Here is an 18852-nt window from a genome sequence, read left to right as displayed (position 1 = left end):
AGAAGGATTCAGGTCACTTGCCAGGGATGGGAAGGTGTTTATAGTATTTTATAATATTTGAATCACTAAATGAGAGAAGACTTTGCGCTTTGGTGTAATGGCAAGAGCCCTGAAATTTACAGTAAAAAAGCCACGGTTCAAATTCTGGCTCTACCTCCGGAGGTGCAGAAATTACCTCATTGTCCGGCCTTTATTTTTTAACTCTCACCTTCCATCTCAGAATCAATTCTGTGTACCGGTTCTAAGACAAAAGTGTGATAAGGGCTGGGCAATGAGGGTTAAGTGACTTGCCCAGGGTCACACAGCTAGGAAGTGTCCTGCTAGGAAGAGACTAGATTTGGGTCTCAAGGCCTGGCTCTCAATCTCCGAGTCTCCAATCTCAATCTCCAAGCAGTATGACTTCAGTCATCAAATAATCTTGCTGTGAGTTAGTTTCCTTTATAGAAAGAGTTGAACTAGAAGATGTCTAAGGGATCGTCTACTCGAAGCCCCAAGACCTCATTTTACAGAGGAAGAGACCAAGACCCGGAGAAACCACCCAAAGCGGCTCCCCCAGGGCCATCTTTTTTGGGAAAAAGTTAGGCTTACTTGGGGTTGTAGTTCTCTGACCTTGGTCTTGGGGAAGAGTCCATCTAGTCTCTCCTCCCTCCGGCAGCCGGCCCCTGCAGTGGGCACCGCAGGCCCCCTAAAGCTAGCCTCGGATTCCACGGGCCAAGGAACAAGTCTCTTCTTAGAGCGTTGGTGAGCAGCTTTCTTAATGTTGTTGGCGGGACCAAAGGGACCCTGCTGGTACCTACCATCCGTCCCCCTGCTCACACCTGAGAGGCAGCTCCAGCCCGAGGGTATCTGGGGAGGCACCCCATAGCCAGGGAAAGCACCAGGCCAGCCACGGTTTTCCAAGTGTTAACCATTTATAAATAAGTACATTTGCTTTCATACATACAATTCATTGTACAGATGACAACCTGTATACATGGGGCAGGGAAATGCATTCGTTTGAACTTTTCACATCTATCTCACACAGCTCACATGTACAGACAATAAAACTGCTCAAGCAAGTACAGCAAAGGAAAACATCGTCTTTCCTTCTACACGGGCCGGGGAGGGGCGGGCCGGGGCTGGAGGCCTCTGGTGGGCGTGGGGTGTCCCGCTGCACGAGTTCACAACTGTGTGGTGTTCAATATATCAGTAGAGAGAACGAACATGCATTGGATAATATACTGTACAGAGGAAGTCCTTTACATTGGAATTATAGAAAAGCTAAAGGGGAACTAAGTGCATTAAAGCTCTTTCCAGCAAGTATCTTGAAAGGACAGCAAAGAGGAAGAATCAAAACTGTTAGTACAAATTACTTCTTAAATGTAGACTGTACATGTCTGTACTAATTAAAAGTGTCTTGGATTGGAAGGACAGAACAGAGACAGAGGCTATGCTAGCATGGAAAGGAGGCTGGCCTCCGGGATGACACCTGCCCAGAGCCTGGCAAGGAACTGGCCTCACTCCGCGAGAATTGGCCCAAAGAAGAGAAGCGGGAAGTGTCGCGGGATTTCCGAAACAATCCCTGAATGCAGTGTGGAGCTAGTCTAGAGCCGGTGTGAGCTGGTGCCCAGTAAGACATTCAACTCCGGGAACAAGTTATCCGTAGGAGACCCTCTGCCTGGCCCATGGGGCGGAGGGCGGGAGAGAAGGGCGGGACAAGTCCTCCCCCCTCCGGATTTTGGGGCGGGGGCTTATTATTGTTAGAAGCAGAAAAGCCACCTAGCGGCAGCTGCAGAAACAAACTGGGCCCCGGGCCGTTTCCTTCCCCCTGACTCAGAACCTCTGAGAAGCCCAACGATGGCCTCGGGCTAGATGCGCCGGGCTCACCTGGCAGGTTGGTCCATTTAAACGCCAGAGATGTGTCGGGAAGAGATGAGATGGTTATGTATGGGTGAGGAAACATGAAAGTAACGCTTGATTTTTGGTGTCCAATTTTCGTTCATTTGGTATTGACTTTCCTAGCTCTGACTATGGTCTGTCCGCCCAGGCTGTGTCCCGGCAGGCAGTAGCCAAAAGCATCTCCGGGTGGTTCAGCTGCTTTGAGGAGCCGGACACCGAAATGAAGGTTACCAACACTTCAGCCCTTAGTGGTTTATGTTACAAAACAAGTCAATGAAAAACTCAGTGATTATTCAAGTAGCTCCGCACAGAGGCTCCACCATCCCCATTTGTGCTTTGTGTCCAAACCCACTGCCAGTCTCCTTTCCTTGGGAGCGTCCAGAGCTGAATTCAAGGCATTGCATGGTGAAGGTCTCCATGACATGTCTTCCTAGGTAGCTCTTACCCCAAAGCCCTTATTTAAATGGCGTTGGTCCAGGTAGATGAACCCTCTGGAACTCTTAGAAGACAAGAGAAGCCGGACCTCCTGGCATACGAGTAACAGATGAGAAAGGCCTTTAGTGCTGACCGCAGCAGGCTGGCGCTCTCTCTCCAGGAAAGCTTCTTGAGGACAGGGCTGGGAAGCTCCAAGAGTGTAGGAAGTCAGGGAATGGAACTGGCAAACTGGGCAGGGGCAGCTGGGCACTTGGGACTTCAGCAGAAAACTGGCCACAGGTATGAAGTGCATTCCGCACAAGTTCCAATGGGGCAGTTGATTTCGACAAAGGCATTTTTTTTTTTACAGTAGAAAAATAACAGCTAACCTTTGAACTAAAAACCACCCATGGGTGACAGCCTGCAAGGAAGGCTGGAGACTGAGTGCTGGGAGAAGCCACCAGCTGCAATGCAAAGTTTTCCAGGGATCTGCTGCAACAACAGAACTCTGCTCAATTGGGATCTCCCCCTTTCCTGGTTCTAGGCTTCTCTTCTACAGTAGTCTCCAGTGGTCAAAGCATGCCACTCCAAGGCTAGCACAGCTAAGGGTATGTTCTCCTTCCCTCCCTCCCCTTCTCCCCAGGTCCTACTTTTTCCTATATTGCACTCTTCTCTGGAGCTAGCTGGCCCCAGCTCTGCCCTGGCAGGAGTTCAGAGGCCTCTCTCATCTGCTCCTGGGATCTTCTCTGACTGTTTCTTAGGGAAGTTCTGAAGGGGTCCTTTACTGCCAGAGAAAGCTCTGGTGCAGAGCCAGGGTGACATCTTGTGGTTAAATACCATAAAATGCAAATGACATCCACAATCAGCGGGGCTCATGGATTCTGAAGAAAAATAATCTATCAATCAACAAGCATTTATTAAATGCTTACTCTGTGCCAAGCATTGGGCTAGGGTAGTAAATTAGACACTGGTTACTTACTAATGGAGACACCTCTGAAATAGAAAAATATGAAAATTTAAGAGGAAAGTCCACAAACGCCTATTTGCTCTGTGAACTGAAACAACCTTCCCCAAGCTGTTCTTAAAACATGAGGAAAAGTATCTGGAAATTTGGTCTAACTCAATAACAAACTGGAAGATTTGGACAGTGACTTAGGGTACCACACGTGGCTTTAAGGAGTGGAGTTTTCCTGAGCCATCTGTTGAAGTTAAACACATCTCAAAAGAGGAACAAGAAGAGGGTTTGTGCTCTATTAACATGATTCTTCAATAATAGTGCACTTCTGAAACCCAGACGAGATACAACAACAGCAAATACAAAATGGTCTCCATTTTGTCCATGCCAAATTTTCATGATACAGATTTTTTTTTACTTTGTAAATAAATACTAATTTTCAATTGCTAATGTGTGCCTTACTGATCCAGTAAATAAAGTAACCATGTCTCAGGAGTCCCTAAGAAAATTGCTGGAAAAACACTTTAAAATCACTGCAAATATTCTGTATTTAAAAATTACTTAATCTTTTGATGTTTATATACAACAGTTATTTCTTGTGCTATAAATGTTATGATCCATTGCTTGATTTCTTTCCTCTTTTTTCTTTGTTTTTCTTGAAAAATACACTAAAAGACAGGAGTGGTTCTGCTATTTTCTAATGAAGACACTACTCACGCTTAAATATCCAGTATTTATCATAGTAACAAATTCAAACAGTAAAGTGCACCCATTTACAGACATAATGTGATGGTAACCCATTAGTGCAAGAATCCTGGGCAAAGAGAACATATTTTTGGTGAAAAACCTACAAGCTGCAGTTAAGTCACCACTTCTTCTATTCTTGGGTGGCATGAACATGGGAGCTGGTGGGCTAGGCTTGAAGCAAGGGGGAGGGGACATGTGGAACTTTGTAATTTCATTTTTAAATTGTATTTGAAAATACCTTTCCTAACTTGAAGTAGGGCATTGATTCACAAAGTGCTGATGGGGACCATGTCTTAAGTACAGTACTGGGATCATTGAATGGCAGTGAAGTAGCAAAGCAGGGCACAGACAGTCTGTTCACAAGAGAACGCAAGCTTCTCTTTCCCAGAAGAGGGTCCAAGTGCTTTTTCTTTTTTCCAGCTCATAGACAACTAGTGCCCAGTGGGAGTGCTTACACTTGGATGGAAAAAAAGTATGGGCTAGGGTGGGCAACTTGTTAACTTTTCCAACCAAGAGCATAAAAGCATAGAGGGCAATGGGGCTTTTGTTTCTTATGGAGAAGAGGAAGGGTCCTGGGATAGAAATGATTATCAGTAGAATGTTTGAAATATTACCCAAAATGCCAGCACATCTGTCTTGGTAGGTGTCTTTATGTAGTGCAGACAGGACTCATCAGGTTCCTTATCAGGGAGGGCATAAGACTGAGTCAAGAGCCTGAGAACTTTTCAAAAGAACAGAAGTTTCTCACTGAGAGAAAAATGGACAGAAACCCTTGTTCCACCACCAGAGAGGGGGCAGGAGGGAAAGCATCTAACAGAACTGATCCCTGACCAAAATGTAACAATAACTAGCCCTGTAGCTCAAGCCAAATGAGAAAATTCCAAGCTGAAAAAAATTTTTTTAAATTAAAGAGGAAAAAAATAGCAGAAACAGATGCCTGCCCTCATCCAGTTAAACAGATGTTTTTACAAATATCTGAGAAATGGGTCCCCTGGAGCACAGGTTCTGTTTGTTTTCTAAACAGCCAAACTGACACCATCCTGGCCTGTTCCAGGGCCTAGATCCTTTTGTTTGGCAAAAGCTAAGGTAGTTGGGGAATGTTACTAAATCAAGCCTCCATGCTTCCCTTTCATCCTTTCCAGAGGAGCAGCCTTACTTACTGCCAACAGGCCTGGTCACAGCTAGAATCTGGTACAAGGAATGGTTCATCCTATAGCCCTTGACTCAGGAGGGCAGGCTGACTTTGAACAGTGTAGGTCCAATTCACTTTTGTTTAACTCTAAAGTCTTTGGTTTCTAACATGCTACAATTGTTGGTGCCCTTGCCATCCGTCCATCCATTGTCCACAGTGACTTGAAAAGCAGATGAAAAGGTGGCATCTACAAAGAATGGGAAATGTACAGAGGATGGCCAGAGTCAGAAACCCTACTGTTGTTTCCACACGGTCCACCCACCCAGGGATAGAAAACAGGCCCAACGGCTGACATTCTTTATTCTCTTCATCCTGAATCAATGTTGGGAGCATCTGGTTTTCAAACCAAAATAACCACATATTCCTAAAAAAGAAAACCCAACAAAAACCCATTTCTGAAAGTAGATGAGATTCTGGAAATCAAAGCAGGCTGGGAATACCAAAGACAGCTTTCAGAGACAGAGGAGTGAGAGCCATTCTGGGCCTGAAAGTGACAATTTTTGCTCCTCCCCTTAAGGAAATGGTCCTCTTGCTAGAGCATAGGCTTTTGGAGAAGATTCAGCTTCAGATCAAGTGGCAGGCTGAATAAACATACTTGTCAAATTACACTCCAATGGAAAAAAAAATTGCTTTCTGAGGGAAATAATGCTGCATGATGCTAGGACCTAGAGGAAATTTCTTCTAGATGATAGTTTTCTACAAGCCCCTGGCAGTTTACATCAACCTCATTTTTGTTTGGATAGATATAAGTAATTTTTGGTTAAACACCTAAAGAAATCTCTAAGACTTGTTTAATTCCTTGACTGATTGAAAGAGTCAAAGAGCTGCCTAATCTCTATTTAATTAAGTAAACTTGGACAACCAATTTAGTGGCATTTCTAAACCTAGCCTCTTGGGGTTTTAACCACATGAGCAGGCTGATTTCCTTTTCTCTCTACCTCTACCCCAAAATATGCACACCAGAGGCAATCAGATTTATATTCTAGACCTCACTACTGCAGGAAACTTGTTATTAAGATCCATCAGGGCAGACAACTAGCTCTTCCTTGAGGAAGGAGACAGAGCATGAATGCACAGACTGGCTGTTTGGAGAACACTGGATAAGAATGCAAAGGCAAAAAGGGCAGCACTCTCTTTTGAAAATTCCTAGAGGAAAATTAACAAGAACATCTCTGAAAAAAGGAGAGACAGTTACACAACACCACTAGGTGATCTGAAATCGATTGTCTATTTGAAAAAGCTGAGCAGTGTGTCTGATCTCCCTGGGCTAAACCACATGGTATGAAAATCTCCTAGTTGGCAGCTGAAGAGAGAGGGCACACAGCTGGGGTATGGACAAGAGAAACTACAATCCTGGCTTGTTGGAGGCCAGCTTCCCAGTTGGCTGCATGCAAATGATTTCAGCATGTGTCTCTGAACACCACACAGAAATTACATGAGAAAGTAAGCCAGAGAACTACCCCAAATGTGGAAACCAAGCCTGGAAATGTGTGCTGAAAACATGGATCTCACTCCAACAAACGTCTTTTAAACATTAGACTCCACAAATGGTCTCTTTGGTTTGATTGGGGATGTCTGCCCTTGTCGAGAGTCCCTGGACAACTGCCTGTACAGGTTGTCCTGATACGCCTGAGCAACAGGCAGAGTCCTGGCCACCTTTACGTCAGGATAGGAGGCGGCCTGGCTGACTCTCTCCAAGAGGTCTCCGCGGGACCCATTAGCCAGCATCCCATGGGGACTATAATAGTCATCCTCCAGCAAATGGCCATTCTGAGCATTGTTGGTTTTGTTATAAAAGGCAATGTTGCTGATTGAAGATGGTGGACTGAAGGACTCAGGCTGAGGCAGACTGCCCGGAGACGTGGGGCTGATGACAGTATCCACTGATGAAACTGCCCAGGTCCGATTCTGCTGGTGGAGGTGGGGGTACTGCTGAGTCCGGGCTGTTTTATCTATGATCCCCATGAATGGTGTGGTCCTGGACCGAGCTGGCTCACTGGGGTAGCCTCCCTGAGTGGGAGACACTGGAGACAGCTCATCGCATGCCCTGTCGTAGGCCGGCTTCAGTGGGATCTCCATTTGCTGAATTGAGGAGGAAGGGCGGAAGGTAGGAGTCAGGTTGGAGGTGGATGATATGCTATTGCTAGAAGGAGAGAATCGGAGGCCTACGCTTTGGGAGTGCAGCAGAGGCCTAGGAGTTGGTGGGTGGGATTTGATTTCGTTAGGGTTGACTGTAATGGGCCTTCTGATTAAGTGTGACACGTCGGGGGAGCCCAGCTGGCTGGAAGAGCGCTCCAGATCCAGTTTGGAGTGACACACGGGATAGTAGGAGGCTGACTGGCTGCGCCCAATCTGAGGTGTCTGACTGTACCTCACCCCCCCACGGTAGGCAGAGGAAGGTCTCTGTGGAAGGTCTTCTTTGGTCAGCCCTCCGTGTTGGCAGATGGCACCTGCACTAAGGCTGGCCTGAACATGTTGCACAGGTCTTCCATCGCCTACAATCCCCCCGATTGACCCTTGGTAGACCAGCCGACTCTGACTCACCCCCATTTCTCCCTGTGAAGCCTGGTATTTACTGGCCATAGAATGAGCCACTTGGCCATAAGTGCCAGTGGGGATGACCGTGCTGGAGTGAACTGCGGAGCTGGGCTGGTTGCTTCTCACAATCTGGGCCTTGGCAGGCTGCAGTCTAAGCCCTTGCTGGGGAACGGCCACAGGAAGCTGGGGCATCTGGTATGGCCTCTGAGCCATTTTGGACAAGGGAGACTTTGGCCTTCCAGGAATCTGACTGACATTAGTTTCTTGCTGGTATCGTACAGGAGAGCCAGACTGGGACCTATAGACGCTCATGCTTTCGGCCGGAGGGCTAGCCCGGTACTGAGGGCCTCTTCGGAGAGGTGATGGGGGAGGACTTGGATATTCTTTCCCCTGCCCCCCCACAGGAGGGGGGCTGAAGCGGTAAGCTCCACCCTGATGAGCTGGGGATGTATGTGGGGGACTGGGCCTGTAATGAGAGTTCTGGTGTGTAGGGGAGAGAGCAGGAGATGTGGACTGGTAACTTTGCCTAGTGGGAGAACCTACAGAACTATTAGACCGGAAATCAAAAACCTGATGTGAGCCAAGTGGTGAGCCAGAGATGTACGCAGACTCTCGATGGGCAGGAGACGAGGGTGGGCTCTGGATGATGGGGAGCCCCTGAGTGGGCCGAGCTTCGGTCTGTAAGCCAATGGAAATGTTTTCGACATCCTGCTCTAGGTACTCCTCTTCAAAGATGTCTTGCACAGAATAGAGGTCCTCTTGCTGAGGGTCAGGCTCAGCTTCTACTGGTAATTGCTGCTGTTGCTGTTGCTGCTGTTGCATCTGTCTACACTCTTCTTCTACTCTCATCAGTAGCCGTTGGATCTCACGGTTGTTTGGACACAGCTTGATGGCCTCATTCAGGTCCTCCAGTGCTGCTGAAAACTGCCTGCTTGACAAAGTGACAGAGAAACTGGAGTTATTCTGGATCACAGGTCATACCAAAGACTCAGAGCACATATTAGAGCCCCGTGGACTCTCCTGTGGGGTTATATTACAAGGGCAACCGTTTGGCCAATGTAATTTTCAAGGAGAACATCTGGGCAGTCACTTTGAGAGAATGAATTTCAGACTTCTTGTCCTCCAAATTCCCAGAGGATGATAAAGGAATATTTCCACCATATTAGCCCAGCAAGGTCTTAACAGGAAGATTTTCTCAGTGTGTGATATATATACCAAGCACAAGGCCCTGCCAAGGTAGTGTGGGGAGTGGATAGAGATAGGGCTGTAATTGACAGTAACTATGAAATAGCACAGAAACAACTATATTTAAAGATCATGCCAATCCATCAGAAAATATCCTTTAGATTCAATATTTTGGGTCAATTACTTTTGAGAACCAAGGTAGAAAAACCCACCTCTTCTTTGTATCCTCAATAGCCTCTGCTCTCTGTTATGGGAAAGCTAGGATGAAACACATACAAGGTCCAGAGTTGGCCTGGGCTGTGAGGCACAGTGTGCAAAAAGAGGAAATGAAATAAAAAAGCAATGTTTCTATCGTCTCTGTAAAGACCATAGGGAATAGAGGCTGTTGGCCTATCATGAAAGAGATTTGTCATTTTATTTTCTTGGAAAGAATGGAAATCCAAGACAATCAGTATTGGTATCATCTCTTAACTAATACGAGCGTTTGGCTGCTTGGTGGGCCTGTAGTCTTTGGTTTTCTTTTCCTAGGGAAGTCTGAAAGGGGTGACAGGAGGTCTTGGTGATTTAGGCAGAGGATAATTTGGGACAGTGATGAGTAGTCAGAGGCAGGAAGTCCCAGGCTCAGAGTTCTTGTGCTTTCCCTGAGCCTCTCTTACCAATGGGTATATTATTATATTTATATTATATTTTATAGCAGCTGGGCATGACAAAGGGTATTTTCCTTGGTGCTTCCATTCTATCTCTTCCAGCAAGACGACCCCACTTAGGATTTGTGAGTGTGTCTTGGGAGTGGGATGGAGAGGAGAAAGGGCCACACCTCAACCTGAGAAGGATCTTAGTGTCTCTCTTGCTTTCCTTCCCTTTCCCTTCTCACCTGCTGCTCCGTTTTGCTCTTGCTCTTGCATAGTAAGCTTCATAAGATTTCGGTTTCAGCTCCAGGGCTTTAGTAGCAAATTCCTCCGCCATTCCAAAATCCTGTTATCACAACAGGTGTGTAGATAAGTCATTTCAGAGATGTGGATAATAAACAACTTGGGAATTAAAAAATCATATGCATTTTTTATGTTTATGGATCTAACCCTTGGGATTTATGGCTTAGAGGGCATGGCAAACTGTTTCAGGGGAGCCTTTTATTCTGTATGCTCTGTGTCCCTTTACCTGGAGACCACTGTCTTGGAAATAGAAAGTCACCTATTTCAGATTTTCTTTTTTCTGCCTCTTCTAATCTGGTTCCTTCTAGAAGTCAGAAAGCTGACAAGTTTCTCTCTATATATACATAGCTCAAAGAGATGCTCTCATTTGCAATCTTGTGGAACCACTGTTCTGAATTGTTTATTCCTTCATCTAGCTGGTTCCCCTTCCTTATTTTTTCAGTTGTCTTGTTATATATACATACATATACTTTTTATCTTCTAATAGGATCTTGTTGCTGGAAGGAACCATGGGGGTCATTTAGTTCATCTGCTTCACCTTACAGACATGAAAACAAGTCAAGAGAAATATCCCTCCACTTTAGCAACTGGCAGAGCCAGGATTCAAATTTAGGACTTTTGTCTTAAACAGCTATGTACAAAAAAGATATCTACAAGGTAAATTGAAGAAAGGTGAAGCCACTAAGATTGAAGAGGCCCAGGAAAGATTTCTTGTAGAAACTGAGATTTTAGCTGAGACTTGGAGGGAGAGAATTCTAGGCATAGGAAATAACAAAAATGCCTCCAGTTTGGGAGACGAAGTGCTGTGTGTGAGAAACAGCAAGAAGGTTAGTGTCACTGGATTACAGAGTACATGGTAGTTTATAAGGTATAAAAAGACCAGGAAAGGTCAAGAGGATAAGATTATGTTTTAAGAGCCAAACAGGGAATTTTATATTTGATCTTGGAAGGCACAAGGAGCCACTGAAGTTTACTGAATGTGGGTGGAGAGGGGGTGATAACCATCAGACATGATTTAAGAAGATCGATTTAACAGTTAAGTCAGTATGGATTGGACTGAGAAGAGGCTTTTGGCAGGCAGACCAACCAGTAGGCTGGTTCCAATCAGGAATGAAGTGATGATGGCCTGCACCAGGGTGATGACAGTACTAGAAGAGAGAAGGGAGAGTATATAAGAGAAATGAAAGGACCTGGCAACTGAATGGATATGGGATGGTGAAAGAGAACGTAGAATCAAACATAGCACCTAGCTGGTAAGCCTGGCTGCTTAGTAAGATAGATAGTGATGAGGAAGTTGGGAAGAGGGGAGAATATGGAGGAGAAGATAAGTAAGTCCAGACTTGGACATGCTGAATTTAAGATGTTTAAGTTCAAGTTCAGTTCAAGATGTTCCACAGGCAGTTGGAGATGAGAGGCTGGAGGTCAGCAGAGATTATGGCTAGACAAACAGATCTGAGAATCATCAGCATGGATAGTTGAATGTACTAAAATTAATGACATTACCAAGTGAGAGGGAAGAAAAAGGCCCAGGACAAAGTGTTGGAAGATACCCATAGTTACTGAGCATGACCTAGATAAAGATCTAGGAAACAGAGAAGATCAATGAGAGAGGTGGGAGAATCAGGAGAAAGCTGTGTTCCCAAAACTTAGACAGAAGAGGGTGATCAACAGTATCAAAGGCTTTAGAGAAGTCAAGAAAGATGAGATGGAGAGATGGCCATTAAATCTGGCAATTAAAGAGAGCTCACTGGTAACTTTTAAGGAAGCCATTTCAGTAGAATCAAGATGGAAGTCAGATGGCAGAGAATTTAGAAGGGAGTAGAAGGAAAATGAAATGGGACAGCTAGGTGGCTCAGTAGACAGAGAATAAGACCTTGAGATGGGAGGTCTTGGGTTCAAATTTGACCTTAGACACTTTCTAGCTGTGTGATCCTGGGCAAGTCACTAAATCCCAATAGCCCAGCTCTTACCTCTCCTCTGCCTTGGAACCAACACTCAGTATTGATTCTAAGACAAAAAGTAAGAATTTTTAAATGAAAAAAAAAAGTAAGTGGAGGTATCAATTGTAGATGGCCTTCTTAAGGCATCTTAAGCCACAAAAGTCAGAAGAGATATAGGATGATAGTTATTAGTGATGGATGATCAAGTGAGGGTTTCTTAAGGATGAAAACACAGTCATTTTTATAGGCAGTAGGGGAGCAGCCAATAGATAGAGAAAGGCACTGAAGATTAGTTAGAATAGTGATAACTGAAGGAATAGTTTGCCAGAAAAGGAATGAGATCTCATAGGCAGCCTTGGTAAGGAAAAGGGTCACTTCTTGTAGTAGGGCTGAAGAAGAAACTGGCAGAAGGCATGTGAGTGAGGTGAGCTGAGGACAGAAGAGGGAGCTCTTGGTGAATGATCTCCATTTTTTCGGTGAAAAATGAGATAATGTTCTCAGGTGAGAACACATGTACATGCCTTAGGTGAGAGAATAGGAGGTGATAGGGAGGAGAGGGAGCCAGAGGGAATTTGAAGAAGGATGAAAAAGGTTTAGAAAAGTTGTTATGAGAGTGGATTGTGAGTCAACTAGGGCAACATAAAAGGATTACCTTGCTGCAAGGAAGGCCCAGTTGAGATTATGTAACATAAATTTGTGGTGGCTCCAGACTAGATGGTTTTGTGGTTTTCTCTGTCCTTTCAGTAGCACACAAACTGGGACAACAGATGGTGGGAGAAAGCCAAGGCTGAGGCCTGGCAGGGCAAGACCTTGCACCAGATAAGGAGGTGAAGGATTTGAGAAGAGAACACTATAAAGTTGAGGTGGTTCAGCAGGGAGTCAAGAGGGGAAGGTAGGAGGTTGTAGTCAGTGCAGGACGATGGCCTGGGATAGAACTGAGAGGTGGAGAGGTTAGAGGTCTCAGTGAGAAAAAAGAACAGGTTTGGAGGAAGAAGAGGAATGACAATAGACTATGATCAGATAAAGGAATTTTAGATGATGAACATATAAGTGATGCGTTTGCAGGTAGCTGATGGCAGTATCGAACGTCTGACCTTTTGGTGTGAGCTAAAGCGGGGTGGAGGAATGGGCCATGGGAAATGAGTACACAGAGGAACTGGGAAGTTAGGGTGTTTGAGGGAATATTAATATGTGTGTTGAAGTCTCTTGATATAAGGGCAAAAGCTGGTGTGTGGAGAGAAAGATAACATGCCAGGAACTGGCATTGAGGAAGGAAACACTATTAGAATCTTGATTGGGTGATAACTGTGGACTGAGTGAATCTCCAAGAGGAGGTTATTGAGCAGAGGCAGAATCTGGAAGTGGAAATGGGGAACAAGGAATATTCTGACTGTCCTCCGCCATATATCCAAACAGTCAGAATTGGGGAAGAAATGAATATAAATGTAAACAGTGATAGAAGGGGTATAATAGAATTGTTAATAGGTCTCAGTGAGTACAAGAAGAATATGGAGAAAGGAACAGGTTTATGATTTAAAAAAGTTTGGAACTTATGGAACAGGCATTCTAGAGAACACTAGGGGAAGGGCAGGGATAGCTTTAGAGTAAGGATACTGGTGAGGTTGGTTTGAGGGGGATAGAAATAAGGGAGCCAACCTTGGGAGATTAAGAACAGAGTGTGAACAATGGTAGTTGGGAATTCAGAATCTCTAGGATGGAAGGGAAGGGGAAAAGGAACAAGCATTTATTAAGAACCTACTATGTGTGCCAGGCACTGTACAAAGTCCTTTCATAAATATATCAGTTGATCTTCAAAGCAACCCTGGGAAGTAGGTGCTATCCCCCGCTTTATAGTTGAGGAAACCGAGGTTAAATGACTTGTCAGGGCCATAGAGCCAACAAGTATCTGAGGCTGTGTTTGAACTTAGGTCTCTTTCACTCTATATCCAATGCACTATACATTATGCCACCTAACAGCCTGAAGAGGAAATGACAGAATGGGAGAATTTTGATCACAGAAAAATGAGTTCCGGTAGATAATAGTTCTAAGGGGGTTCAGCCTGGGGGTGGAGTTGTCCAAGGATGTCAAGCAGCAGTAAGTATCTAGCTGGAAAATGGAGTGAGGGTTCTCTAAGCACTGAGGACATAACTGCTGTGAAGTTCATTCTAGGTGGCTGAAGAGATTGCATGGAACAAAGAGCTCCAGCTCAAGGCAGCTGCACGTGGAGCTCTGAATTGGGAGAACTGCCTTTTCTCTCTCTGCAGACCCCAGGGAGTGCCTCCCGAGAAGCCCTGCAGACTGAGCAGAACCCAGGAACTTGAAAACATAAATGAAAAGAGAAACTCCTTTTCCCCTAATGCCAAAGGCTTTGTTTCAGAATAGGACATACTTTCTTTCATGCTGGTACTGGCTCCAGCTTTGCTTGAAAATAAGTGCTACTGAAAACTAAAGGCTGTGGGGCATACAAGAAGGGTCCTTTAAGATCCAGGGAGTGGTAATGTAAATATTAATAATATGGAAATAGGTCTTGATCAATGACAATGTAAATGTAAATGTAAAATGTAATTTTTGTATGTAAATTTTGAATGTAAAACCCAGTGGAGCTGCTCTTTGGCTACGGAGGGGGAGAGGAAGAGGGGAGGGAAAGGACATGAATCATATAACTATGGAAAAATATTCTAAATTAATTAAATAAAAAAAAAAAGATCCAGGGAGTGGGAAAGACATTCAGTTCAGTTGTTGTGAACTCTTTGTGACCTCATTTAAGGTTTTGTGGCAAAGATACTGGAGTAGTTTGCCATTTCCTTCTTCAGCTCATTATTTACAAACAAGGAACTGAGGCAAGCACAGTTAAGTGACTTGCCCAGGGTCATGCAGCTAATAAGTGTCTGAAGCCAGATCTGAACTCAGGAAGATGAATCTTCTTGCCTCTAGGCCCAACACTCTATCCACTGTGCTATCTAGCTGCTCAGGAAAGCCCTAGAGTATGTTATTTGGGAAGAGCTGGATTTGCTTATTCCCCATTCATGTTCACCCAATAGACCTTAATGCCAAAAATTCACTTAGCTATTCACTTATAGGTAAGGTTGAGAAGGATAGCAATCCCCCTTGGTTATTTCTTCTACTGTGTTTTGAGCTGTACTTTTTTTTTTCTTTCTGGAAGATTTAGTTTTTTTAGTATTATTTTGCAAGGAAAAAAACTGAGGCGAGTAAAATGGCAAGATCCTTGAAGTCTGGTCTCACTTCTTTGGCTTCCTTGCTATAGTGCCAACATGTTTTCAGTGGCCAAAGAATACTTCTGTCACTCTTTCTCCTTTCTCTGCAATAGAAATTATCTAGTCTAAGACAACCTCAAGCTTCTCCTGATGAGTACAGGCCCCTCTCCTTTCCTGATCATGAATCATAACCCTTTTCTTCTATAGAAACACCCTGGGGATAACTTCAGTTCCTGAAACAAAAGCAGGAAGTACTTAAGAGAGATTCAGGGGACTTTCTCTCCATCAAGATCTTTTTTATTCCCAAACTTCTGATTAGAGAAATGGACTCCCTACACAAGCCATCTGTATTAAGATACCTGGCAGTATGTGGTGGACACAGTACTGGGCTTGCTGTCAGGAAAATGTGGGTTCAAATTCTACCTTAGATGTTTGTGACTCTAAGCAATTTGATTAATCTCTTGGGGCCTTAGTTTCTTCAGCTATAAAGGAAGGGGGCTGGATTTTATAGCCTCTCAGGTCCCCTCCAGCTCTAAATCTATTATCCTTTGTTCTTTTTCACTGAGGCCTATATCATGGACTCTTGTCTATTAACTCTTGGTTTGGGGTAATTTCTACGCTGTCTCTCTCTCACTCTTTCACCTTACCTTCTGTCTTAGTATCAATTCTAAGAAAGAGGAGAGGTGACGACTAGCAACAACTGGGGTTAAGTGACTTGTTCAGGGTCACACAACTAAGATGAGTTTGAGGTCATATTTAAACCCAAGTCTTCCTGATTCCAGGCCTACTGATCTATTATTGTGCCACCTAGCTGCCCCTTCTATCTACTTTCCTTAGAACTCAGGAGCCTCAGTTTCTTAGACTAAATCGTGTTAGATGTTCAATAAATAGAAACATATGACAAGAATTATTACTCAACTGGTAGAAAGAAATGTGGGGGATGAAGGATTCTGGAATGAAAAGAAGCAGTTAGGAATCAATTCAATCAATTCAAGACTGGAAGCTGAACTCCCTGAAGTCCATGGCCCTGAGCTCCTCTTTTTAATCCTTCTAAAAAGTATGTATATTACATATAGGGACAGCTTTAGAAAATACATGCAATCAATTCCAATTCTTTAGAGATTTAAGTGGAATTAATTTCCAAGATTACTGCTTTCATTTCCCAAAGAGGAAATCCAGCATCATGAAAAACCATAAAACTAAAAAATACAATGATAATTCTTTCATAATTTTGACCCTAAATTGTTTTCAAACTTTTGTCTGGCCAATGCTCTGCACTTAGATGGTATTTAATGAAAATTTCTTGAATTGGTTACTTTCTTTCTTTCTTTTTTTTAATAAAAACCCTTACCTTCTGTCTTGGAGCCAATACTGTGTTGGCTTCAAGGCAGAAGAATGTTAAGTGCTAGGTAATGGGGGTCAAGTGACTTGCCCAGGGTTACACAGCTGGGAAGTGTCTGAGGCCAAATTTGAACCTAGAACCTCCAGGCTCTAGGCCTGGCTCTCAATCCAATGAGCTACGCAGCTGCCCCCAATTGGTTACTTTCAAATGATAAACAGCAGTGCTCCACGAACAGCCAGGTTCTGTGTGGCAGAGATGTTTCAGAGGCCCAATAAGAGCTGGTGCAGTGAGATGATCTACTTAGCATGCAGCTTATAAGGTGTAAGAAAAGAACTGGGACAAGTCATACTACTTACATTCATTTTCCTGCGACATCTGGAGAGGTTGAGGAGGAGAGAGACTTTTAATTCCCGGAAAGTTTTCAAATCTTCACCAAACCCTTCCCTGGGAAATTTCTTCAGGGCATACTGGTAACGCTGGGCTGCTTCTTTCACTTTACCTTTCTATGATTAGTACACAATGGTGGAAAACACTCATTAGTTTGCTGAACAGCTATGGCAACCTGGTCCCCACTCTCTTATTCATCAAAGCAGCTGTGTTGGCCAGCTAATCTCTTAACTTCCTTTCTGTCTATCATTTCTAACCCCTAGGCCTGGGGAAAGAACAGGGCTAACCTTCTCAGCTTTGATGATGGGGACATGAAGGCTGAACCTGTCAGGGAACAAACCAGGCTAGGAAAACAAAGCCTATTGATAGAATATTTATGGGTTAGAAAAACTGAGATTCAAAAGGTGTGCTTGCTTAATGTATTGCTGTCATGGAATTGTCCAGAATCTTGTGATGGAAAGACATCTGGAGTCAGTTCACATTCCATCCTATTAAGGCAGCAACAGCTCAGCTTTCTTGGTCTACAAAGAAAGTCTTCATACTACGAAAAGGCTCCTTCCAATGGGGGAGAAATGCTCTTACTTTAGGGGCATAATCCATACCAGGTTGGAGGGACACATGAATAATGAAGGTGTCAACTTTATGGCTATTCCATACTCATCTCAGACCTAAAGCCCACTCATCATTGTTCATTCTCTATGAAAAGTATGTGATTCTTTTCTGTTTTTGGCCTTGGAAATACTAGGGTGGAGCTGAATTCCTGTTAAGATTTCTACAACTGAATTTTTAGAGGAAATATTACTATCTGAAGTCCTCCTTTGTTAGCCTTTAACAGGAAGTTATTTTTTTCTCACAAAGAATGGGAAAAATAGAAGTAGCCCAGTTGTTATTCTTCCTAGTCCCTAAGAAATGGGAGAAAATAACCTTCAGTTTCCTTTCCCTATTTCAGAGGAAAAGAGTGGTAGAAAGCAGTGAAGCTGGACAACTTGGTAATAATGGGGAACTATAAGAGTCATTTGCTAAGCTGCCTATGGGAAAATCAGCATTGTAAGAGAACCCAGTTTGGATGGACTGTGCTGTCTTTGCTTTGGGCTGAGGTTCATAGGGGCTGAAACTGGCTCAGTGGTGTGGCCATAGAAAGCTTTAAATGTCCTCAGGTTTACATCTCTAGAAATTAGGCAGCAGAGAGATTGAGAAATGCTTGTAGTTAGGCCCTTTTACCCCATTTATCTGGCCTTTCTAGAGCCATAACTAGCACTATTGAAATCCTATCAAGGACTATAGGGATAAAGAGTAGATCTAAGATTTCACTGGTGCTAATAACTCTCACATGAGGAAGTCCTCTTACCAATGCTGGCTGGCACCTTCTTAAAGAGTTACCAAGAATACTAAGAGAATTATTTTCCCAGCATCATATAGCTAGTAGGTGCCAGAGATAGATCTTAAAAAACAAAAACAAAAACAAAAAACCAACCCTTACATTCTGTCTTAGTAACAATCCTAAGACAAAAGGGCAAGAACTTGGCATATGGAGTTAAGTGACTTGCCTAAGGTCACAGAGCTAGGAGGTATCTGTGGTCAGATTTGAATCTAGGTCCTTCCAACTCCAGGCCTGGTGATCTAGCCATTCTGCCAACTCACTCCCCCAGTAGGTCCTGAATCCAGGTCTTCCTTGTTTTGAGTTTGGTTCTTTATCTACTGTACCAATTTGCCTCTCATCAAGGATTATATTCAAGTCAAAATCCCTCTTTTCCTTCCTCTCCATTCACCAAGGAAGGGTGAACATTTCTAAGGAAGCTAGTTGAATAAGAACAGGGGCAGTTACACTCTATCTTAGTGAGGAGAGAACAATTCTTACTTTAGGACCATAAAGCCATGGGATTACAAATAGGGCACAAAGAAACAAAAGGCTAGAAGGCTAACAACCTTATCCACAACCACACAAAGTGAGGGCTTGGGAGATAAAGCTCACAGGGACCCAGAATTCTCATGGCTCTCACTCTCAGGCTACTCAAGAAACAAAAGGCTTTTCTCAGAAGCCACAGCTCCCTTCTGACACATGGGCGAGTTGAAAAATACTATACCAATTTATCTAAAGCCAGCAAGATGAATCCTGACACAAAACA

The 18852-nt window shown here is 43.9% G+C and overlaps 1 protein-coding gene across 14 annotated transcripts in view; it reads right to left on the bottom strand.

The window, feature by feature from the left end:
- Positions 1-892: 892 nt before the first annotated feature.
- TANC2 (tetratricopeptide repeat, ankyrin repeat and coiled-coil containing 2) overlaps positions 893-18852 on the bottom strand; it is a 686196-nt gene continuing 668236 nt past the window's right edge. For 8 of the 14 annotated variants that reach the window (XM_007482542.3, XM_007482544.3, XM_016430612.2 and 5 more), the window contains 3 exons: positions 16696-16842; positions 9784-9884; positions 893-8655 (listed from right to left, as the gene is read on the bottom strand). In XM_007482542.3, the coding sequence (XP_007482604.1) occupies positions 6714-8655; positions 9784-9884; positions 16696-16842 (2190 nt within the window). In that variant the 3' untranslated portion in view covers positions 893-6713. The remainder of the gene's footprint in view (positions 8656-9783; positions 9885-16695; positions 16843-18852) is intronic. The other 6 variants (XM_007482545.3, XM_007482543.3, XM_056817048.1 and 3 more) reach the window with 1 other exon arrangement.

Source organism: Monodelphis domestica, chromosome 2 (assembly GCF_027887165.1).
Source record: "Monodelphis domestica isolate mMonDom1 chromosome 2, mMonDom1.pri, whole genome shotgun sequence".
In the NCBI taxonomy this organism is placed as follows: Eukaryota; Metazoa; Chordata; class Mammalia; order Didelphimorphia; family Didelphidae; genus Monodelphis; species Monodelphis domestica.
This window is presented reverse-complemented; position numbering and strand designations above follow the sequence as displayed.